Source organism: Scyliorhinus torazame, chromosome 17 (genome assembly GCF_047496885.1).
Source record: "Scyliorhinus torazame isolate Kashiwa2021f chromosome 17, sScyTor2.1, whole genome shotgun sequence".
Lineage (NCBI taxonomy): Eukaryota > Metazoa > Chordata > Chondrichthyes > Carcharhiniformes > Scyliorhinidae > Scyliorhinus > Scyliorhinus torazame.
The window spans coordinates 44,494,191-44,520,245 of NC_092723.1; the positions used below are offsets into that span (position 1 = coordinate 44,494,191).

The window sequence follows — 26,055 nt, forward strand, 5'->3', positions numbered from 1 at the left end:
CATTCGCCGCTCCTCTCTGAATCACATATAAACTCGAAAATCATCGCATTCATCCTTCCGAAGAAAGACTTGGGCACAAAAATCGGGAGATTCTGGCAAATAAACAAAAATGTCGCGAAAACCGTCATCTTTACAGTCTGGACCCTCCCAGCCAGCGAAAGCGGTAGAACATCCCACCTCTTAAAATCCTCCTTCATCCCTTCCACCAAGTTTGCCAAATTCAACTTCTGCAATTGGGCCCAACTATGCGCCACCCGTAGCCCAAATATCGAAAACTCGGCTTGACCAGCCAAAACGGAATGTTCTCCAAGCCCGTCCCCCGCATCCGAGCATTGACCGGAAACACCTCGCACTTTCCTACGTTGAACTTATACTCTGAAAATATCAATATTCTCATAATCCTATCAATACTCTCCACCGGATCCGTGATGTACAACAACCAGTCATCTGCATGCAGGGAGACCCGATTCTCCATGTCCCTCTCTCAATATCCCTCCACCCCTGCACCCCGAAGCCCTAAGCACCATTGCCAAAGGCTTGATCACCAATGCAAAAAGCAAAAGAGGCAACGGACATCCCTGCTTCATTCCTCGGTTCAGACGGAAATATCCCGAGCTAATATTATTCTTGCGAACACTCGCCATGGAGACCTTGTACAACAACTGAATCCAATCCACTAATCCCTGTCAAAATCTAAGCCATCCCACCACCTTGAACAAATAATCCCACTCATCCCAGTCAAATGCCTTCTCCGCGTCCATAGACACTATCGCCTTTGTTCCTGATCCCCCCCCCCCCCGAGGACATCATAATCACATTTAACAGACTCCGAATATTCGCTGATAGCTGCCGCCCCTTCACAAACCCCGTTTGGTCCTCATCTACCACCCCCGGCACATAATCCTCCATGTGCCTCACCAGCATTTTAGCCAATGGCTTCGCATCCACATTCAACCACAATATCGGACGGTACGATCCACACACCTCTGGGTCCTTATCCTTCTTCAGAATAACTGAAATTGATGTCTATGTAAATGTAGGCAGAAGCTCCTCCTTGCCAGCCAACTCATTAATAATAATAATCTTTATTAGTGTCACAATTCCGCTGGGAACCCATCCGGACCCGGGGCCTTCCCAGACTGCATTGAACCCATCCACCCTACAACTTCCCTCAGCCCAATCGGGGCACCCATCCCTTCCTCCACCAACGGAAAGTCCAGACAAGCCAAGACCTGCCTCATGCCTGAGTTCCTCTCCCCCCCCCTCTGGAGCAGCTTGTTCAGCCCCGGTAGAAGGCCTCAAACACCCCATTCATCTTCTCTGACTGAGAGACCACCCAAACCCCCGCCCCCGAATCCATCATCTGCCCAATTTCCCTCGCCGCCACCTACTGCCTCAACTGATGTGCAAACAACTTACTGGCCTTCTCACCGTGCTCATACAGCACCCCTCGAACCCAATGCATCTGCCCCACCGCCTTTCCCGTAGACATAAGCTTGAACTCCATCTTCCTCTCCTTCAACAATCACTCCTCAGGGGCCGCTGAATACCTCTGATCCACTGCCAGAATAGCCTCCACCAATCTCTGCCTCTCCATATGTTCTACCTTATCCCTATATGCCCAAATTGAAATAAACTCTCCCCATATTACCGCCTTCAGCGCCTACCACAACACGGCAGCAGAGACCTCCTCACTTCTGTTGAGCTCTACATAAGTGTGTATAGCCACACCTATCTTTTCACAAGTCTCCTTATCTGCCAACAACCCCACATCCAGCCCCCACTGCAGCTGCTGGGAACCCCCCTTCTCCACACACAAGTCCAGAAGGTGCGGCGTATGATCCAACACCTTGATCGGCGAGTATTCCTTCCCAGCCTCCGCGAACAACGTCTTGTCCATGACAAAAAAATCAATGAGAATACACCCGATGTACATGAGAAAAACAAAAATTCCTTCACCACCGAGGGTCCACACCCCCCATCCGCCCCATTGATCCCAACAATTTCCTCACCATTGCCAACACCTTCAAGGACTTGGGACATGACCAATCCAGCTTAGGATCAATAACCCCCCCTCCCGCCCCCAATAATCAAACGGTGTGTGTCAAGGTCCAGTACCTTCGTCAGCACCCTCTTCATAAAATCTACATCATCCCAGTTGGGGGCATATGTTCACTGATACCATGGGTGCACCTTCCAGCCTCCTACTCAGGCCATCTACTTACTAATCAATACCGCAAACCCCCTCGTCTTCATATCTAACTCAGTGTGAAACACCTGCCTCACCCACCCTTTCCTCAATCTCGTCTGATCCATATCCCTCAGATGTGTCTCTTGCATAAACACCACATCTGCCTTCAATCTCTTTAAGTGGGTGAAAACACTATGCCTCTTGATCGGCCCATTCAGTCCCCTAACCTTTCAAGAGACCAGTCTGGTGGTAGGGCTCCACACACGCCCCACCCCACCCACCTCCCCACACCCTGATCAACCATATCCATGTTTCAATGGACTCCTCCAGGCCCATGTTTCGCCCACCTCCTGGGTCCCCTCAGGGTCGCTGCTGCCATGACTCCCTAGCCAACTGCTCCACAACAATGCCTTCAATGTCAGCAACTCACCCCACCCCATCTCAAACACAAAAAAGCCCCGCCTCCCCAGTAGCACCCTCCCCACCCAAGCCAAAGCAGACCAACACAACCTGAAAACAAACCCCCTCCCCTCCTATCTCCACAGCTCTTCCCCCCACTTCACTTCCGTTAACTAACCTACCTGCTGGCAGGATGCCCCCCTACCCGAGGCAAAAGACCAACTTCTTCTGTGCCAAAACACCCATCCACCCCTGCCTGCTCCACCCAACCCCCATGCCTCACCAAACCCACTTCTCCCTTGCCCCTGCACCCCCACCGCATTACACACCAAGCCCCACACATTTGATATTACAAACATCACTATCCCCCCTGCTCCACCCAACCCCCATGCTGCACCAAACCCACTCCCCCCCCCCTGCCCCCACATCCCCCCCCTGCACTCCCACCACGTTACACACCAAGCCCCACACATTTGATATTCCAAACATCACTACCCCCTCCACAGGAAGACAAACACGATACAAAACTCTGCATTTACACAATTAACTGTACAGAGTGGGGAGTAAAAACAAAACCAAACAGAACAACACCGGGTGAAAACAAACAGTTCCCCCCTCCCTGAGAACAACACCTCCAGTCCATTACGCAGATGAACCCAACCAAAATGCCATGTTCTCAAATGTCCCCCAATCCATGGTCCCTCAAGAAGTTACTCATCTCCTCCGGCGTGTCAAAGTAATGCTCCTTTCCCTGATACGTGACCCACAGAAGGTGCAGCACATAATCCAACACCCCGATCGCCGAGTACTCCGCCTCAACCACCCCGAGCAGCTTACAGCACCCCAAACTGCACCTTGTCCCTGAATAGAGCCACCTTGACCCTATCAAACACGCTCGCCACTTGACCAGCTCTGCTCCCAAGTCTTGGTAGATACGAGGTGTATGGCCTTCCTAAATGCATTCATGCCTCACCTTCGCCCACTTCAGAATCCTCTCCTTATCCAAGTTTCGATGCAGCCTCACGATGATCAACCTCGGCAGCTCTCCCATTTTCGCTGTCCTCCCCAACGACCGATCTTCATCAGGAGGACGGTCAAAGACCCCCTCTCCCACCGAATATCTTGGCCATATACTTTGTGGCCTGCATTCTCTCGCTCCCTTCAGGCAGCCCCCATGATCCTCAGGTTCTGCCTCCTCGAACGATTCTCCAGGTCGCCGACCTACTCCCTCAACCTTTTTTGACCCTCCACCATCATCAACATTTCAGCCTCCAATGAGGCAATACGAGCCGCATCGTCAGTCACCGTCTCGTCCACCTCCTGGATCGGCACATTCTGCGCCTCAAGCTTCTGCTCCACTCTCTCCAGGGCAGCCTGAGTCAGCTCTGCCACCTTGGCCTGATCCTCTGAAGCTGCCAGCCTTTGCTGCTTAAACTCAGCCACCAGGAATTCCAACTGCTCCATCGACCATTGTGCAGGCAACAACGCCACAGGTCCCTCCGCCATCTTTGCCCTGCTGCGGTACGTGAGTCTCCTGATCCGAATGGTGCCCCTTATTCGTCGCACTCCTTGTTTGGTAATTCATAGAATCATCATTCGGCTCATCAAGTCTGCAGCGACCCTTCAAATGAGCACTCCACCCTCCCCATCCCTGAAACCCCTTAACCTAACCTGCACATCCCTGGACACTATGGGGCAATTTAGCACGGCCATTCTACCTACCTATATCTTTGGACTGTGGGAGGAAACCCACGCAGACACAGGGAGAACATACAAATTCCACACAGTCAGTGACCCAAGGCTGGAATTTTACCTGGGTCCCTGGGAAAATACCTTAGTCTTAGATATTCCCACTTTTTCCAGCATCAAGAGCCCATCAAAACAAGCAAAAAGGGCCAAGGAATCCAACCACAGGTAGGAGCCACCTTATGTACGACCACTCACTCTATGGCTACCACCGGAATTCCCTAGACAGATCTTTGTTGACCAGCATGGACACAATGGGGTGAATAGCCTCCTTATGAGCTGTAAAATGGAAAAAACAAATGAGATTAGAAACTCATTGCAGAATTGCAGCAACGCAAGATGCAGTTAGCTGCTGCCAATCTTGTATTGCAGTATCTTAGGCGTAACTTGGAGTCATACCTGAATGACGAGGCAGAAGGTTACAAAGTATTTTGTTACTTAATAAAATACATTAGGCCGAGAAACATAGCAAAAACCTGTTTTCTATTTTTCTCCTTACAGGAGCCCTGGACTCATCCTTTCTCTCACTTTTTTTTTGGGGTGTAATTTGTTTCTCAGTAGTTTCTTTGCTTTCCAAGAGATACGGTCTCAGACCACTGATAATGGCACTGATAATTCGATCTATATATTACATTGGAATAGGCCACACCTTATTAACACTGGGATTACTGAATGTAAGTATGAAAACCTTAATGTTGAATTATGTAAAAACATATACTCACTTCTTTAAATTGTATAAGCATCAGTTCTACAATATTTAATCACTATCACCAAAACAAATGTTCTCCTTATAACCATGATTTTCAATCTACTTTTTGTTCAGTTGACTATTTCATTATTTGATACAATTGCTGGATAATTATTTGGGGCATTCTAAAAAGAGATCAGTACGAGGTGCCCCTCTCTTAGCAATTGGTCGACCAATGGATGGAATTAGAAATTACTGCAGAAATTGATGCTGGCATTTACCCATTGTCGACAAAAGACTTAACAATTCACTTTGTTTGCTGGGGTAATTTGGTAAATCCTTGTACATCCTCCATTTAATTACATTGAGGATCACCTGACATATGAGATTAAGTGAACAAATAATTATCCACCTGAAAAATCAAATATGCAGCAAGAGAGTCTGTGACCAGGAGTGTGAGTTAATTGGTGGTTTAAAAGGTTTTGTTCAATATGAAGAGACTAATTGACTGACTCGACCGCATGCATGTATTTCATGTCCAATGTTAAAGAAATTTTTTTTTTTTTCTTTAAACGCATTTTATTCAAACTTCTATCAATGTAGTTACAGCAAATAAACACCCCAGGAAACATTCTTCCCAACAATCAACTATACAGTTTGTATAATTTAACAATAATTTTACAATGTTGAAGAAAATTAAAGAGCCAGAAATAAATTGGATGAATTGCTGTATATATTGACCGGTGTGAAAACATGTTAGCACAGTTGCTTCACAGCTCCAGGGTCCCAGGTTCAATTCCGGCTTGGGCCACTGTCTGTGCGGAGTCTGCACGTTCTCCCCGTGTCTGCGTGGGTTTCCTCCGGGTGCTCCAATTTCCTCCCACAGTCCAAAGATGTGCAGGTTAGGTGGATTGGCCATGATAAATTGCCCTTAGTGTCCAAAGAAAAGGTTAGGTGGGGTTATTGGGTGACGGGGATGGGGTGGAGGTGTGGGCTTAAGTGGGGTGCTCTTTCCAAGGGCTGGTGCAAACTCAATGGGCCGAATGGCCTCCTTCTGCACTGTAAATTCTATGATTCTATGAAGAAGTGTCAGGAAAATTACATTTAACTGTAACTCAGCAGGAGGGGAAAAACTTACTTGCATTTATGTAGCACCTATACCACATCCATCATAGCGTGCCAAAGCATTTCATAAGGTGTACAAAATTATGAGAGGAAGACATAGAGTAAACAGGATAAAATGATTTTCCTTGATGGAGAATTCTAGAACCAGGGGACACAGAGTCAAGGTGAGAGACAAAAGGTGTAGAGGGGACAGGAGGAAGAACTTTTTTTACGCAGAGGGTAGTGGGAGCCTGGAATTTGCTGCCCGAGTTGGTGGTGGAGACAAAGACCCGAAACTCTTTTAAAAAATACCTGGATCTGCACCTTAAGTGCTGTAAGCTACAGGGCTATGAACCAGATACAGGAAGGTGGGATTAGAAAGGGCACCTCGGTGTCCTTGGGCCAGCATGAACAAGATGAGCCGAATGGCCTCATTCTTTGCTGTAACCTTTATATGGTTCTATAACAGTGATCATTGTTATGGAGATAAACATATTAAGATGACTCAAAAACCAATAACATAATGACAATCAGTGAAAATTATTGGCAAGGATGCAAGGTAATGAAAAAGCCCCTGGGATCTTTAATGTCCACTGAACCACAATAGAAGCAGATGTTTTGGTTAATATATCTTGACAGTGAAACACATCCTCAGCAATGCCCTGGAATCACAGCCCAGATTATAGGTTTACTTAGACTGGGGTTGGGATCCTCCAAGAAAGCTAAGCTGACACAAAGGTTGAAAATATACGATCCCAGCATACAGAAGGAATCTCTATGGATCCCACTGGAGTATGTTGCGTCACTTTTCAACCAACCCACACAGACTTGAAAGTGTACCACTTGCTGCTAACTTATGGGTGGGTGGTTCAGTTTCTCGTAGTACATTTGACACCAACAGGAAGCCAACAGCACAATCAGTAGAAAACAACCAATGTATTCAATGATAAATTAACGTCACTTCCAACAGTGAATCCCCAGCATATTCAACTGCAATAGTAAATTGCCACATTAAGCGGCATTAGCATTGCACTTATTTTGCAGTGCACCCAGACTGTCGGGATACTTTTGATGTTAAATTCATGTTAATCATTTTTTTCTTTTCTTTTTGATATATTAAGCTCATCAACAAAATAGTGTATCTAGTTAGTTTTGTGGGCAATGGTGGAAAATTTATCATTGGATACAAGGCCATGATAATGGATATGGCCTTCCTTTACCACATTGGATACATTATGACAAGTGTGCTGGGCCTTTTTGTGCACGAGTTTTTCTACAGTATCCTGGTACGTTACATCTTCATTTATGACTATTTCATACAAAGACGTTTAAACTGTTGATCATAAAACATTCCATTCCATTTCTGTAACATGTTGTAATGAGCTCTGGTTAGGTTGAGTTGAATAATTATGTTTAATCTTGAAAAAAGTTTGCTCTCAATTTTAAAAATATTGAAATTGGAGTGGCTTTTGTAATTAAAAGCTGGAACGACACTGTGGGGAAAAGTATCTGTTAATCCAGCTGGTGCGTCATTCACTGTTGCATATGAGCTACTCATTATAAAAAATTTTTTAAACTTGAAACTAAATTATAAATTCTTCCTATGATAATTTGTTGACCTAGCTACTTTAAAAAGCATAGTTAATAGAAGCATTGATTAATTAGATATCCATTAAGATAAGGGTGCAAGTGTTAAGGAATAGGACACGGACACAGCATCGGCATGAAACAGTCACAGAACAACTAGCACAGATTTTGACTGTCTGACTGCAATGATTTCTTTGCTTTCCCCGACCTCTTCAAATTAATCCCTGCTTCTTAAAGGCACAATAAAAAGTACAGTTTTGATGAATGGCCTGCACCAGAAAGTAAAGTTTAACAAATCCTCTCTGCGGATATTAATGAGGCTGTATATTTGCAGCACCTTCGGTTATAAGCCCTGAATCAAATTGTCTTTACACTGGGGTGAAATCTCTGGCTCCCCAGCCGCGTGTTCCTCGGTGGCGTGTCGCCGCCGGCAGTAGGGTTCTCCGGCCCCGCCGCTGGCCAATGCGATTTCCCATTGTGGTCACCCCACACCACGGGAAACTGGCGGGCATGGGAGCACTGCCGGCGAAACAGAGAATCCAACCTGCGGAGAATTCACCCCACTGCCTCAAGCACATAATCACAGAAGCGAACATCAATTGAACTTTTTTGCCATTGCCTTTTCCCATATGGTCAATTTGGTCACAATTTTCCTGAATTACAAATATTGTCACCCCGGGGACTCAGGCCAACTAGGAACTGGGTTATGATTTTTCAAGCTCATTCTAAGTCGAATTCTTGCTGTGATTAGACAGAGGGGACCTCCATGCTGTCAGTCTAAGCTGGATTCAAATTCAGGCTCCTGAGAGGAAGGGACAATTTATTAATCCATTGTACTACCCAGCTTCCATTTAAATTTGTTCCATCAACCGAGACTAATAACAGTAAGTTGACAAAGAAATTTAAGATATGACTCGAAAACATTGGTCTTAACTGAAGACATACATCACAATTCATGGAATTTGAGGAAAGGTGCAATCGGTGATTTGGCTTCAATAAAGCGAGAAATGAAGTACAGAAAACACCATGTTTCATGGTAATGACGCCCAAATTCAAATCATAGAAATGCATTTATGACAACACACCTGTGTCCAAAAAGTTGGCAGATGGAGTATAATGTGGGATATTGCAAATTAGTCCACTTTGGCAGGAAGAATAGAACAACAGCAATATTTTTTCTTTGTGGGGAGAAATTGCAGAACTGTGAGGTACAAAGGGATTTGGGTGTTCTGGCACATGGATCATAAACAGTGAATATGAAGCTACAGCAAGTGATTAGGAAGGCAAAGGAATATTGTTGTTTATTGCAAAGGGAATGGAATATAAAAGTAGCAATGTTTTGCTCCAGTTATACAAGGCACTGGGGTGACCACATCTTGAGTACTGTGTTCATTTTTAAAAAATAAACATTTTATTGAGGTATTTTTGGTATTACAACAACAAAATAAACAATGTACATGAATCTATAAACATAATGCAAAAGCCGTCTCCCTCCCTTACAGGTCCCACCTTTATTAACCCCCTTACTCTAAGCTAAACTAATCCCCCCTTCTGCAGATGATAAATTTTCCACGAAGAAGTCAATGAATGATTGCCACCTCAGGGCGAACCCTAACATTGACCTCTCATGGCGAACTTGATTTTCTCCAAGCAGAGAAAACTAGCCATGTCCGATAGCCAGGTCTCCGACTTCGGGGGCTTTGAGTCCCTCCAAGCTAATAGTATCCGCCTCCGGGCTACCAGGGAAGAAAAGGCCAGAATGTCTGCCTCTTTCCCCTCCTGGATTCCCGGATCTTCCGACACCCTGAAAATCGCCACCTCTGGACTCGGTACCACCCTTGTTTTTAACACCGTGGACATGACATCTGCAAGCCCCTGACAAAATCACCTAAGCTTCGGACATGTCCAGAGCATGTGGACATGGTTCGCCGGTCCTCCCGCACATTTTGCACACCTGTCTTCCACCCCAAAGAATCTGCTCATCCGGGCCACTGTCATGTGAGCCCGATGAAAGACCTTGTATCAGGCTGAGCATGGCACATGTGGATGCGTTGACTTTACTCAACACGTCTGCCCATTGACCATCCTCTATCTCTCCTCCCAGCACCTCCTCCCACTTGCGCTTCAGCTCCTCAGTCTGCGTCTCCTCTGACCCCATAAGTTCCTTGTAAATGTCAGAGATGCTCCCTTCTCCTACCCACCCCCTGGAAACTACCCTGTCCTGAATCCCCCTTGGTGGTAGGAGCGGGAAGTTTGACACCCGCCTATGTAGGAAGTCCCGCACCTGCAGGTCCCTGAATTCATTTCCCCTCGCCAACCCAAACTTCTCCTCCAGCGCCCACATGCTCGGAAAGCTCCCCTTTATAAACATATCCCCCATCCTCTCAATCCCAGCTTTCCGCCATATCCGGAACACCCCATCCATACTTCCGGGGCAAACCGGTGATTATTATAGATTGGGGACCAGACCGATGCTCCATCTGCTGCCACATGTCTCCTCCATTCCCCCAGACTCTCAGGGCCGCCACCACCATGGGTGGTGTAACGTGGAGTAATGTGCCGGCGAGAATGGCAGAGGCGCAGTTACCAATGCCCCCAGACTGGTGCCCTTGCATGAAGCCGCCTCCATACACTCCCATGCCGACCCTCCCTCCACCACCCACTTCCTGATCATGGCTATATTCGCCGCCCAGTAATAGTTACTAAAATTTGGTAGCACCAGTCCGCCCTCTCCCCGACTCCGCTCAAGCATTACCTTCATTACTCGCGGGGTCTTGCCCACCCAAACAAAGCCAGTGATCACTTTGTTGACCTGTTTAAAAAAGGACTGCGGAATAAAAATGGGGAGTCACTGAAACACGAACAGGAATCTCGGGAGGACCGTCACCTTCACCGTCTGCACCCTCCCAGCCAGTGACAAGCGCGCCCCATCTCTAAAAATCATCCTTCATTTGGTCTACCAGTCGGGCCAGATTTAATTTATGCAGCCGGTCCCATTCCCACGCCACTTGGATGCCTAGATACCTAAAGCTTCCCCCTACTAATCTAAACGGCAGCTCCCCCAATCGCCTCTCCTGTCCCCTCGCCTGGACCGCAAACATCTCACTTTCCCCCATATTTAGCTTATACCCCTAAAACCGGCCAAATTCCCCTAGAATCCTCATGATTTCTTCCATCCCCTCTATTGGGTCTGATACATACAGAAGCAGGTCATCTGCATAGAACGAGACTCTGTGCTCCACCACCCCCTGGACCAGTCCCTTCCAGCTCCTTGAAGCTCTCAGAGCAATTGCCAACGGCTCTATAGCTAGCGAGAACAACAGTGGGGAGAGGGGGCATCCTTGTCTCGTCACCCGGTGCAGTCTAAAAGGTCCGATGTTGTCCTATTCATCCATACGTTTCCCACAGGAGCTGATACAGCAACCTGACCCAGTCAATAAAGCCCCGCCCAAATCCGAACCGTCCCAGTACCTCTCATAGATATTCCCATTCTACCCGATCAAAAGCGTCCATTGCGACCACTACCTCCACCTCCCTACCTTCCGGGGGCATCATGATTACGTTTAATAGCCTTCTTATATTGGCCACCAACTGCTTACCCTTAACAAACCCCGTCTGGTCCTCTCCAATAACGTCCAGGACACAATCCTCAATCCTGGAGGACAACATTTTGGCCAGCAGTTTGGCGTCCACATTCAACAAGGATATCGGCCTGTAGGACCCACACAGCTCCGGGTTCTTGTCCTACTTCAGGATCAGCAAAATCGTGGCCTGTGACATCGTCGGGGGCAGCACCCATCTCTCCCTTGTCTCATTGAACATCCTCATCAACAACGGTCCCAATACCCCAGAGAACTTTTTATAGAACTCCACGGGATACCCGTCTGGCCCCGGAGCTTTACCCGACAGCATGGTCTTCAGACCCTCCACTATCTCTTCCAACCCTATCGGGGCCCCCAGCCCTTCTACCAGCTCCCCGTCCACCTTTGGGAAATTCAGCCCCCCTAAGAAGTGCCTCATCACCTCCGGCCCCGTTGGGGGTTCCGACCCATACAGCCTACTGTAGAAATCCCTAAACGCCTTATTCACCCCTGCTGAATCTCCAACCAGGTTCCCAACTCCATCATTTACTTTCCCTATCTCCCTGGCTGCCTCCCTCTTTCTAAGCTGCTGTGCAAGCATTCTGCTGGCCTTCTCTCCATACTCATAGATCGCCTCCTTCGCCTTTCTCAGCTGCTCCACTGCCCTCCCTGTGGTTAATAAGCTGAACTCTGCCTGTAGCCTCCGCCATTTCCTTAAAAGCCCTGCCTCTGGTGTCTCCACATACCTCCTATCGATCTATAGTATTTCCTTTACCAGTCGGTCCATCTCTGCCCTGTCTACCTTCTCCCTGTGGGCCCGTATCGAGATCAGCTCCCCGCTAACACCGCCTTCAGTGCTTCCCAGACCATCGCTGCCGAAATTTCCCCCGTGTCGTTGACCTGCAGGTAGTTCTGAATACATTTCCTCAGCCGCTCGCACACCCCTTCGTCAGCTAAAAGTCCCACATCTAGCCTCCAGTGCGGGCGCTGGTTACTGTCTTTACTAACCTGCAGGTCAACCCAGTGCGGAGCATGGTCTGAGATTGTGATCGCCGAGTACCCCTTGTCCACTACCCCCGTCAGTAAAGCTCTGCTCAGAAGAAAGAAATCAATCCGGGAGTACACTTTATGCACATGTGAGTAGAAGGAGAACTCCTTCACCCTCGGCTGCCCAAATCTCCATGGGTCCACCCCCCCCCCCCCCCCCCATCTGCTCCATGAACCCTTTTATTTCCTTTGCCATTGCTGGCACCCTGCCCGTTTTTGTGTTTGACCGGTCCAAGCCAGGGTCAATAACTGTGTTAAAGTCCACTCCCATGACCAACCTGTGCGAGTCCAGGTCCGGTATCTTCCCCAGCATCCTCTTTATAAACTCCACATCATCCCAATTTGGTGCATACACATTTACTAATACCACCTGCACCCCCTCCAATTTCCCACTGACCATAATGTACCCACCTCCCACATCCGAAACTATTCTACCCGCCTCAGACACCACCCGCTTATTGATCAGGATCGCGACCCCTCTAGTCTTTGAATCTAGTAACGAGTGAAAGACCTGACTGACCCAGCCTTTCCTCAATCTAATCTGGTCAGCTACTCTAAGGTGCATCTCCTGCAACATGACCACGTCCGCTTTCAGTCCCCTCAGATGTGCGAACATGTGTGCCCTCTTGACCGGCCCATTTAGCCCTCATACATTCCAGGTGATCAGCCTAGTTGAGGGGCTCATTACCCCCTCCCCTCTTTGCCGATCAGCCATCCCCTTTATTGGGCCAGCCTCCAGCCCGTGCTCCGCGCCTCCACTGGCCTGCCCCAGGCAGCCTCCGCCCCCAACCTCCTCTCTGTCCCTTAGCACAAGTCCCTCCCTCATCAGCAGAACATTCCCCTCCCTAGTAACAACACAAAATAACTCAACCCCTTTAATAAACCTAACATATGCACATCCCCCACTACGCTTCCGTCAGCTAGCCCGCCCAGCTAGCTTGGTGGCCCCCATCCCTGGTGCCGAAAAGTCTCCCACCTATTGTTCCCTCCACACCCTCCCCACCCGCTCATACAATGACAAACAATCCCAACACAATTGCCCGACAGAAAAAACAGGAAGAAAAAAACCCGCTAACAAAGATCAAGTAAGAGATCCAAAATCTAAGCAAGCACACCTCCATCCCTCAACAGTGCAAATGTAACCTTAACTCACTCAGCTCTGCCACTGGTCCCAAATCAATACAGAAGGCATTACAGACAGCTTCCACAAAACGAAAAACGAGAAACTAGGTTTTTTTTGTGTTTGTTTTTTAAAAAACATGAACGTTGCAGCAAAGTTCAAAAGTTCTCAGACCACCACCAGTCCTTTCCTTTTCGCGAAGTCCAGCACGTCCTCAGGTGACTCAAAATAAAAATGTTGTTCCTCGTACATGACCCAGAGACGGGCTGGATACAGTCCGAACTTCCCCTTTTCCTAAAAAAGGGTTGACCTGATGTGGTTAAAGCCCGCTCTTCTCCTGGCCACCTCCGCACTCAGGTCTTGGTAGATCCGCAGAATACTGTTGTCCCATTTACAGCTCCGTGTCTGCTTGGTCCACTGTAAAATGCGCTCCTTTTCCAAGTACCTGTGGAGTCTCACCACCATTGCCCTCGGGGCGGGGGTCTCCCATTCGTGGCTTCCTCGCGAGTGCTCTGTGAGCTCTGTTCACCTCTAAGGGTCGGGAGAATGCCCCATACCCCAGCAGCTTCTCAAACATGTCCACGATGTATGCCCCAGTGTCCGCTCCTTCAGACCCTTCTGGGAGCCCAACGATTCTCAAGTTCTGCCAGCGGGACCTATTCTCTAGGTCCTCAACCTTCTCCAGGAGCTTCTTCTGCTGGTCTCTCAGCATCCCCACCTCCAACTCCACCTCAGTTTGATGTTCCTCCTGCTCAGCCAGCGCCTTCTCTACCTTCTGGATCGCCTGATTTTGGGCATCCAATCTAAGCTCCAGCTGCTCAATTGACTCTTTCATCGGGTCCAAGCAGTCCCATTTCTGCTTAGCGAAGCCTTCCTGAATAACTTGCATCAGCTGCTCTGTTGACCGCTGGGTCGACAAGCCAGAGGTCCGGTCCTTATCCATGCTATCTCCCGCTGCAGCTTCAGCCCAAGCCTCCTCTGTCTTTCTGTTTCTGCCTTTCCGAGCATTTCTAGTCCTTCTCTCCATGCACCGATGTGGGAATTCAGTACACAATTGCCTCTGTCACCAATTTTTCAATTCAAGTCCGGTAGAAAATCGGGGGAAAAGGTCCAAAAGTCCGACCCGAGCGGGAGCCACCAAATGTGCGAATTACTCCTTCATAGTCACCACCAGAAGTCTACTGTGTTAATTTTTGGTTGTCTCATTGAAGAAAGGACTTAATTGCATTCGAAGCAGTTCAGAGAAGGTTCACTTCCTGAGATGAGGGGTTACTTAAGAGGTTGGGCCTGTTAGGAGTTTAGAAGAATGAGAGGAGATCTTATTGAAATATATAAAATCCTGAGGGGGCTTGACAGAATGGATATTTTCCCTTGGGGAAGTGACCAGAACTAGGGGACACAGTTTAAAAATAAAAATTCTCCCAATTACAATTGGGATGAGAAGAATCATTTTCTTTCAGAGGTTCATGGGTCTATGGAATTCTCTTTCCCAGAAAATGGTAGAGGCAGTGTCATTGAGTACTTATAAGACAAAGGTACTTCGATACTCGATTAATAAGGCAATTGGAGAGCATCGGGAGGTAGACACAATAGTGGCATCAAGGTTACTATCAGACTAGCCATGATCTTACTGAATAGTGAAGGAGGTGAATGGAGCCAGAAGGTCTATTCCTCTTAATTCACATGCTTGTATGTTCCACAAAATTCAGACCATGAAAATGACACCCTAAAAATCTGACAAATATAAACTTACCATTTATTGGACTCATGTTTTTCAGCTGTTTGACTTGATCTATAGAGAAGAGACTCTGTTTAACGTCATAAAAAGTGTCACGCGTAATGGCCGCTCCATCCTCCTGACTGCTGTGCTTGCCCTCATCCTTGTTTATCTCTTCTCAATCGTGGGCTTCCTCTTCCTGAAGGATGACTTCATTTTAGATGTTGAGAGGTTACCAAGCAGCAAGACATCAAGTAAGTTTTGACGTTGCACGACCTTGACACAATAGAAGTCGACCATAATGCAAGTGATGCTATTGGCAGCTCTTGCAGTCAGGATCATTGGACAGGGCTTTCAACTTTGGCACAAGCTTGAGATTTCCCATTTAATCACTTTAATGGACATGAAATTGTACATTGACAGCACAGGAAGGGGAAACTGTGTCCAGTATATCTGGCATCCACTGCTCAGCCATTCCGTTACGTGCAAGTTGACCAGGGTTTTAGAGCCAGGAGAGCATTGATATTTGTTTGTTCTCAGAAATAATGTGGCAAACGACAGTCTGGATGCAGAGTATGTTTCTGTCCAAAAGGCACTATTGCAGATTAATTAACACAATGCCTTACATAATCATTCTTCATCATGATCAAGGAGAGTTTGTGAGTGTTTGCAATGTTCTTTTCTCCAGAGAGATAATTTAAATTAGCAAACGAAAAGCCCGATAAAACGGGGTAATATTGTCAAGAGCAAGAATTTTCTACTGTGGGCAGGTGTTGAAGATAGCAGAACAAAACTGAAAAAAGATGCATTCATGAGCAAGAAGCTTCAAGTAAGGCTATGGTAACAATGTTGAACAGATGGTGTGTGAAATGTTTCTTTTGTTTATAGGTTTATTTGCAGTTCAAGGAAACACAATAAAGGATTTCATTAACTCATGTGCTGCTGATGATGTTCATTGTACTGCAGGCATCCAAGACACTGAGTCAACAGGTCAGTGTTATGTTCTGTGTTATGATCGTGGTAAAGATCAACACAAAACATCTAGTTCTTTGACTTGTAAGATAAGTTATTAACAAGATGAACAAGTGGAAAGATAACTAACGAACTACAATACAAACAGTAACTAATAAATGAATTCAGTGAATTCTCCTGGAGCTACTTCTAGTACGACTGTCCTCTGGTATGATTTGCTACCAATTGCCGAATCTCTTGAGTCACATGGTAGATCTTTATCGCCACCTGCCGGCCGGAGGTCAAACCGATAACTATATACATGTGCCCATTCATATCGCCACAGTCAGCGTATTAATGTCCAATCTGCAGAAAAAAATGAGCAAGTCTGTACACCACTCTACAGATCTCACAAACCATTACATTGCAGAAGATACAAGCTGCATTAATTTCTAAAAATTGGTATTTTCCTTTTCCCTTGTTTCTACCTACCTTCTTATTTCAGAAAGGCATGCATAGTGCCGGTGGTACTGGCATCCTTCTCATAGTCATGTATGAGCCAACAAGAAGCATCTTTTCAGATGAAACAGCATCATTGGTGATACTGGATCTGATGATCCAGTGAAATGAATCAATCTGCTGAACAAGGCCATCCTGTGTATTCCCACTAATGATTTTATGTCTCAATGGGACAACGTAATTCGGCCAGGTGTGGGTGTATCCCTCTAACTCTGTGCTAACCATTTTTCTGTTCTCAGTCTGTCAACACCTGAATTGCCTGCTACATTGGTGTCTCATTTGTGGACCCAATTTCCTAATATCTCCCTCGCGTGCCAACAGGAAACAGAAATAAGACTGATCATGAGTGCGAAGAAAAATGAGCTTTGAAATGAATAATTGCAACTACCTAAAATTCTCATATACAATTATTTTGGTGCTGAATCACAGCCATTTTATGCAAAGCAAGATTTCACAGACAGCATGACATGAATCTACTTTTTATTGTGGGGAGCAATGAAGGGCTGTTGAATAAAAGACCATGAGAATTACCTCCTGTCCTTAGGATCATTGATGAGCATATGAACCACATATACAGTAGAGAATCCTGATATGCAGATAATGGAACTTCAGTCATACTAGTCATGCTTTTCCAATCAGCATTATTAAAACGCGTTTGTTAACCTACTTACAAAATTAATAGTTATGCGAACATTGAAATTAAATTCACGTAAAATACAGGTTCTTGGTAATATAGGTCATTTAGTGGCAGGAGATAGGTCCTTCCCTAAAATTGCCCCATTGCTACTGTTCTAATCTGAGCCATGCATCTATGAATGGAGACTTTCTCACAGCGAAAGAGGGATTATCGGAGTATTCAACTTGCTCTACTGGTCTTTCTGACCTGACCAGCCACGATTTTAGCATTGCTAGTAACCCAGGGGGAATCGACTACCTGTCCTCTCAGTGAGTGAATGAAATAGCTTAGTGGAGCAAGAGAGTTCCCGGGGAAACTAAAAAAGGTAGATGGAATGGTGGAAACAAGGATATTCTCTCCGCAAATGGAGTCAGTGATTCTTGGTGCAAGATTCAGAGCTGATTTACTTTGATAAAAAGTTGTCCAAGAGCAATTGACAGCAGCTCGCAGTCTAATTTCTCAAAGAACATTGGAGGCAAATTTGTATTTATTTCTGCTGCTACTTCTGTTATTACAGATGGGGATGAGAGTGACAAAGAGCGTGCCTGTGACACTCTATTGATGTGTATAGTAACAGTATTAAATCATGGTCTGCGTAATGGAGGTGGCGTTGGAGATATACTCAGACAACCTTCGAAGGATGTAAGTAAATCTGTACGATGAGACATCTGGAAGCATTTGTCGCTCACTTTTGCAGTTTGAAGTTTAAAATCTGGCATCAAGTAACCATCATTACTTAGTGTACATATATACATCATTACTTAGTGTACATATTTACAAACTATTTAAAGCATGGAAACAGATCATTCAACCCAAGAGGTCCATGAGCCACCTGTGTCTCTTCCCATCCTTTTCCATTTAACCCCATACATATATCCTTCCAATCGTGTCGCTCTCAACCCTTGAATGTGTTTACATTGTTCACATCAACTAGATGTTGTGGCAGTGATTTCGACATTCTAGCCACTCTCTGGATAAACGAGCTTCTCCGGAATTTCCATTTTGATTTCTCGATGACTATCTTGTAATTATGGCTTCTAGCTTTGGTCTCACACAAGTTGTAATATCTCCTGGAAGTCTACCTTATCAAACCCTTTAATAATCTTGAAAATTTACACCAGGATATCACTCATTTTCTTTTTTAACAGAGGAAAAGGTGTAGCCTATTCAATCTATCCCAACATGTAGAACATCTCAGTTAAGGTGTAATTCTAGTAAGTCTTTTTGTTGTTGCAATTGTACAGGGCCTTGGTGAGGCCACACCTCAAATATTGTGCGTAGTTTTGGTCTCCTTTTCTGAGGAAGGATGTTCTTGCTCGCGAGGGAGTGCAGCAAAGGTTTACCAGACTGATCCAGGGATGGCGGAACTGTGATATGAGGAGAGGTAGACTAGGTTAGCATTGTTCTCGCTGGAGTTCAGAAGAATGAGGGGGGCATCTCATAGAGACTTGGAAAATTCTAACAGGACTAGACAGGGAACATGTTCCCAGTGGTGGGTGGGTCCAGAACCAGGGGTCACAGTCTGAGGATTCAGGGTAAACCATTTTGGACATTTCTTCACCCAAAGAGCGGTGACCCTGTGGAATTCACTACCATAGGAAGTAGTTGATGCTATAACTTTGAATATATTCAAGAGTTGGCTAGATATAGCACTTGGGGCAAGTGGGATCAAAGGTTATGGGGAGAAAGCAGGATTAGACTATTGAGTTGGATGATCAGCCATGATCATGATAAATGGTGGAGCAGGCTTGAAGGACCAAAGGGCCTCCTCCTGCTCCTATCTTCTATGTATCTATGTATCTTCTCCAGAGCCTCTGTAAACCTTTTATAATGTGGAGATCAGAACTGTTCAGACTATTCCAAATGCAGTCTAACCAAGGTTCTATGCAATTTTAATGTAACTTCTCTGCTTTTCAAATCTATCTTTCTAGAAATTCCAGTGCCATTTTTAAAATGTTGTTTATAAGTAAGTAAAGAAAAGTTACCATAGTCCCAGGCGACCACCGGCTGCTTTCCCCGTTGAGGGGGAGAGCTGACTGGTGGTAATTTAGCCGGAGGCAAGGGGCAAGGTTAAATAACCTCAGCCGGTACGGGAATCAAACCCACACTGTTGGCCTTTTTCTGCATCATAAACCAGCTGTCTCGCCAACTGAGCTAAATGTAAATCTGGATAAAATAGTTTCCTTCCAGCACCATAATAAGTTAGAAAATAATCAAGAAATACTTATATAAGAAAAGAAAGTTAAACGTACAACGAAGAGATAGTGAGGAAATTAGCTCGGCAAATTTAGACCTCACAATAGATTTGCTTGTTTCAGGGAGCAATGTTTCATTTACTAAATAATACCCATTCAACTTCAAAAGGCCTGAAGAACTGTCAAATAAAGAACTTCTCCCTAATACCATGTCTAAAAAATTTTAATCTGTAAATTTCAGGTTAGCTATTCAAATTATTCTGCCAAAATGTAGGGACATTGAACTTGCAGATAAAATTTAATCCTGCAATGATTGATTTATTCCAGGAAACTCTATTTCCCGCCCGTGTTATCTTTGATCTGCTCTTCTTCTTCATTGTTATCATCATTGTACTAAATCTGATTTTTGGCGTCATCATTGACACCTTTGCTGATCTGAGAAGTGAGAAACAAAAGAAAGAAGAAACCCTGAAATCAACCTGCTTTATCTGTGGTAAGTGCAGGCCTCCCTTTTTGTTCACCAAAGAAATCAAAACTGTTGGTAGGGACGTCTGCAGCAGTAAATAGATTTTCAGGTTGAAATTAATAGGTTAACCAAATTCAAATACTACTACTTTCGTATGATTGATAAACTGATAATGGATTGTCTAGTTTGGGCATGGTCTCCCTAAGATGCCAAGTGGAGAAATGAGATGCCTCACAACAGTTCTTAGTGGCTAGGTTGATGTGATGTGTTTCATGGCCTGAGACACACGTCCAAAATCACACCTCAGCTCATCTGTCATCCTCCGCTAATGCTGCAGGTGACACATTTTCCACGCTCCTGCGCAAATTTGGTTGAATGCTGTCCACTTCCTTAAAGGAAAGTCAAAGCCAGGGATCAGGGATCTATTTTTAAAAAATAATTTCATGGGATGTAAGTCTCGCTGGCAAAGCCAGCATTTATTGCTCATCTCTCCTTTCCATTGAGAATGTCTTCTTAAACCGCTGCAGTCCAATGTGGTGTGGGGACACCCACACTACTGTTAGGGAGGAAGCTCCAGGATTTTGACTCAGCAACAGTGAAGGAACTGCAATATATTTCCAAATCAGGTGATGTGTGACACGGAGGGAACCTGGAAGTTGTGGTGTCCCAATGCATTTGCTCCTTCTTGCCTGTCTAGGTGGTAGAGGACACAGATTTGGAAGGTGCCGTCAAAGGAGTTTTCTACAAGTTGTTGCACTGAATCTTGTAGGTGGTAGACATCTCTGCCACTGTGCACTGGTGGTGGAGGGAGTGTATGTTTAATTGGAAAAAGAGATGAAAGTCAACAAGATCAGGAGACAGCAAGGGACATATATTCACTGATGCCATAGACTTCATGGAGTCCAGAACCAATGTTCAGAACGGCCAAGGTTACTTCTTCCCAACTGTATACCACTGTGCCGCCACCTCTGGTGGGTCTGCCCTGCTGGTGGGATCGGACGGACCCATAGATTGGTGATGCAGGAGTGCAGGACATTGACTGTAAGGTATAATTCAGCAAGGGTGACTATGCCAGGATGCTGCTTGATTAGCCTCTCAATTTTGGTACAAGTTGCCAAATGTTAGTGAAGAGGACTTTGCAGGATCGGCTGGACAGAGTGCATCTTTCTTCTCTTTGGTGCTTCGGCCAGTGCCAGGTGGTCTGTTCAGTTTTATTCTTATCTATTGTAAGCAGTTTGGTACAAATGAGTGGCTTGCTAGGAGATTTCAGAAGGCAGTGAAAAATCAACCACATTGTTGTCGGTCTGGAATCCAAACAAGCAAAACTGATGTAAGGACAGCATATTTCCTTAGCTGTAGGACATTAGTGAAATAGATGGGCTTTTACGACAATCGACTTGTTCCGTGATTATCATTACTGATGGGTGGCTTTATATTCCAAATGAATGAATGAATGAAATTTAAATCTCCCCAGCCACTGAGATGGGAATTGAACTCAAGTCTTCAGAGGGTTGGTCTGGGGCTCTAGTTTACTAGCCCAGTAATATTATCACCATGGAAATGAAATGAAAATCGCTTATGTATCAGTGCTGAGGTTTTAGTTCCTTATGCTGCATGTGTTGACGTTCATCTCGATCATGGGAGTTAATGATAACCTACACTTTGGTCTCCCTGTGTGTTGCTGTTCATTGAGAACCTGCCAGCAAATATCATCAAGAGGATGTCCAAATAGCCAAAAGTGGCCTTCCTTCTGAAAAGCACAAAAGCATCGAGCCCAGTTTACCAGCACAATGTAACACCTTCCAGAGGCTCCATTTGATGTTTTTCTTCATATGCTGGTATCCATCTTATTTTGATATATGACTGCAATTTCACAATTCTAATATATGCAGCTTGAAAATAAATGCAAAAGAATACTTCCACTCCTTTAATAAAGTACAGATTGTTAGTACTGGTAGAATGAAGTTGAAAAGTGTAATCAACAATCATTTAAGCACCAATCGCAAACCCATTTAAACACACATTCATTTTTCAGTGACTTGCATCAAAATTGGTTCAACTTCAGAGCGGACCTGATTAAATTTCATTCACATTGACTGATGCTTGGTAGGCCTGGATCACTTTGTACCAGACTTAGTATAAAATGATCACTTTTAGCTAATAGGTATGTGAATTCTGTTGCAATGTAAGACAAAGTACAGCCACAAGCATCCTTAATATATCCAATCCAAATGGCATAACGGAAAGATAAACTATCCCTCTTCCATCGACCTTGAGGTCTTCAAAGAACGTTTCTTTTTGGGATTCCATGTAACCACATTGTTTTTTTCAAAGCAGTTTCAATCTCTTCTGAAGATGGAGTCCCAAGTTTCCCAAAGTGTCAATAGAAGCAGTGTTCACCTGAGTCAGACAGGCTAGAAGATGACTTTTCATCCCCATGTGTGCTGTGTTAGTTGATCTCTGGGTGGCCAGTTGGAGGCAACTGTCGATCCGAACGTTTATTGGCTTAAGAGGGCAAATAAGCCAAGGTAGAGAGTGACTACTGATTGTTGTGCAGTGACCACTGCTGGAACATGCACAGTATAAATGTGGGTAAAGATGGAATAGGAATCAGTAGTGATATCCCTTCTGGTACAATGACCTGTCAATTATTTACTATGTCAAAGGCACTTTATAAATCCAAGGGTTTGCTGTTGCAGGCACTGACAGTCTAGGCTGAAATGCATAATGATTATTATAGACCAAATGTTACTCCCAGGTTAGTGGAAAAGAATCGCAGCCTATGGAACTGTAGTCCAGCATGAATCATTGGGTTGGATTCTTCGGTTCCCCAGGCTGCATTTTCTCGGTGTTGTGCCGTTTGCAGGCGGCAGGATTCTATCTTCCCGTCTCTTGTGTCACGTGGATGTACCTTCAAGAAATGGGTGTTTATCAAATAGCTGCAGTGATGTCAGTGTGTGGGTGGAGCTGGGCTGTCTGTCTTTCACTTTCATTTTGAGCTGGGAGCTGCAGTGTGTTTTTGGTTTCGTTTTCAGAATTGGAGAGCTGCATTCAAAGCAAGCAGCTGTGTAATGATCTATCGCTCTACAAGCTAAAGAATGTCTCCAGATCATTGATGATTTCAAAGTATTACCTGTTTCTGTAGAGAATTTAAACCTGCTGTCTTTATTTAAAAAGGGTTTAACTTATGGATGTTGTTTGGGAAGTTTTTAAGGGTTATCTTATAGAGTATTGTATCTGTGGAGTTACATGTGTTGATAGTTGATAAACTGTTTACTGTGCGTTTATAAAATGTTAACTGGATTCATAGAATAAACATTGTTTTGTTTAAAAATACTTTTAGTTCTCTGTTGCATCACACCTGTAAAGTGGTCCCTTGTGCTCCCCATAACCAAAATCTATTAAAAGTTGTGGGTCAGGTGAACTCCATGATATACTTTGGGGTTCTCTGGCCCGTAATGCTTGTCAATGGGATTTTCCATTGTCACATCACCAGGAAACCCGCGGGTAGGGGTGCGCTGCTGACGGAGAATTCCAGTCATAGTCTTTGGCAGTGGGGCGGAAAAGAATTTACAAAGAAACTGGGTCAAATTAAGTACCTGTTACAAAGCTGATAGAAATAATCTGAATTATCTTTAAACCCTCAGTTTACTGATTAATCCAAGGAAATTCCTTCCTTCCTAAACTGACCGGTTTTCTTTGTTTTTAGCACAGGCAACAGCATCAATATTCAGATACTACAGATATAAAGTTACATCTAACACCAGGAATAATTATCAATTCTAACCAACTTAGTTGTAATTATGCAAAAATTAAACACTGGCAATTTTCTCCTTTTTCTCATTTGACACAAAGGACATATGTGGAGACCCCCCCAAAAAATGCCTGGCTACACAATGATTCAAAAAGTTTTACCAGTGCACCAGAGGCAGTTGGCTCTCGAGTAACTTATTTTCTGCCTGATCGAGCCGTGTCACATGTGAACGGAACTTTTCAGTCACAACAGTGACTGGATGCTGCCATTTTTTTTCCCTGGCTGTGACATTGAGAAAAGCCCATGGTTGGAATCTTAAAAGTCGCAGTTGTGACTAGCGTCATGTGCATTGATCTGCTGTTGCTGCTGGTGTTCTGAAATTCTTCCTACAGTGGAAATGAACCAAATTTAGAAGAGTGGACGATAGAACAACAGACCTGGAAATAATCTAGTTTGAACAAACTATATTTTCAGCTTGGTGACTTTTTGTTTTCTGGAAGTAACTATCTATTTTTGTTCTGTACAGGCCTTGAGCGAGATAAATTTGACAACAAGACTGTATCATTTGAAGAGCACATTAACAATGAACACAATATTTGGAATTACTTATACTTCGTTGTATTGGTTCATGTCAAAAATAAAACTGATTATACAGGTCCGGAGAGTTATGTTGCTCAAATGATAAAGGTAATGTTTTTGTAAAACAAAGTATTGTACTACGTTTCATCTTTTAGTTTATTCCAACACAATTCTTTGCTACATAAATTTGGTTACTTACCAATAAAATATGTTGTCTGGTGTCCTATGGCACTTGAATCCCTGGTTCTGTTCCAGCTAAGCAAATAGGATGTCAGTATCTTTCCCCAGTTAGTTGAAATGAATTTGGATGGCCTCATTCTGGTTGTACATGCATGAATAAAAATCATAAAAATGTCCCTAATTCAGCAAAAAACACCACAAAATTTAAAAGGTTCATGGCTGGTTTGGGCAGTGGATAAATTCAAACCAACGTATTGAGTCCTCTTCTGAGATTGAGGTTGCTGTGGCAGAGTTGAAGGAAACATTATTCTATAGCTGACCATATTATGCCTGAGCTAACAATATTCAATGTTAACTCAAGACTGGCAATCAGCTTACCTAGATGCATGCTCAATCCTATAGGACCAATACACATAATAAAATACAACCTGTCATTTCTTGTTATTTTACATCCCATTTAATGGATTCATCCCATAATTATTCTTTGTTCATATATGAATGTGAGCATTGCTGGAACGGCCAGCATTTATTGCTCATCCCTAATTGCCTTTGAGAGTGTGTTGATAAACTGTTTTCTTACCCCGCTGCTGCCTTTGTGGTGTAAGTACACCAGCAGTGCTGTCAGGGAGTTCCAAACCTTAAGTGAAGGAACAGTAATTTATTTCCAAGTCAGGATGGTGTGTGACTTAGAGGGGAACCTTTAAGTGGTGTTGTTCCCCTGTGTCTGCTGGCCTTGTTCTTCTTAGGTGTTAAGAGGTCACAGCTTTGGGGGACACTGTCAAAGGAACCTTTGCAAGTTGCTGCAGTGCATCTTGTATATGGTACAGACTGCTTCTACTGTGCATTGGTGTTGGTGGAAGTGAATGTTTAAGGTGGTAGTATTGTACTGATCTGGAAACTGCTTTGTCCTGGGCAGTATTGGGCTTCTTGTGTGTTGTTGGACCTGTGTTCATTCAGGCATATAAATAATATTCCATCACACTCCTTGATTGGACAGGTTTTGGAGAATCAGTGAGTTACTTCCTGCAGAATTAGCAGGCTCTGGCCTGTTCATAGCCCTAATATTTATGTGGCCGGTCCAATTAAGTTTCTGGTTAAAGGTAGCTCGTAGGATGTTGATGGTGGGGCAATTCAATGATGATTGACAAAGGGAGATGGTTAGATTCTATCTTGTTGGAGATGGCCATTGCCTGAAACTTGCCACTTATCAGTCCAGCCTGAATATTGTCCAAGTCTTGTTGCATGCAGGTACAGACTGCTTCATTAACTGGGATTAAACACTGTGCCATCATGTGAAAACTTCCCATATATGACTTTCTAATGGTGAAGCAGCTGAAGATGGTTAGAACTTGGACATTTAGACCCTGAGGGACTCCAGCAGAGATGTTCCCGGGCTGAGATAATAGGTTTCCAACAACCACAGCCATCTTTCTTTGTGTTAGGTTATGACTCCAATGTTTTCTCCGGTTCCCATTGACTTTGATTTTACTACGGCTCCTTGATTCCACACTCAGCCAAATGTTAATTTGATGTCAAGGGCAGTCACTCTCACCTT

At 44.7% G+C, this 26,055-nt stretch overlaps 1 protein-coding gene across 1 annotated transcript in view; it reads left to right on the forward strand.

Annotated features, from left to right (window-relative positions):
• Window positions 1-26,055, forward strand: part of itpr3 (inositol 1,4,5-trisphosphate receptor, type 3) — a 361,536-nt gene that overhangs the window by 331,918 nt on the left and 3,563 nt on the right. The window contains exons 50-56 of the mRNA XM_072480387.1: window positions 4,838-5,010; window positions 7,250-7,414; window positions 15,242-15,434; window positions 16,069-16,170; window positions 17,844-17,968; window positions 19,849-20,014; window positions 24,268-24,428. Of these exons, the coding sequence (XP_072336488.1) occupies window positions 4,838-5,010; window positions 7,250-7,414; window positions 15,242-15,434; window positions 16,069-16,170; window positions 17,844-17,968; window positions 19,849-20,014; window positions 24,268-24,428 (1,085 nt within the window). The remainder of the gene's footprint in view (window positions 1-4,837; window positions 5,011-7,249; window positions 7,415-15,241; window positions 15,435-16,068; window positions 16,171-17,843; window positions 17,969-19,848; window positions 20,015-24,267; window positions 24,429-26,055) is intronic.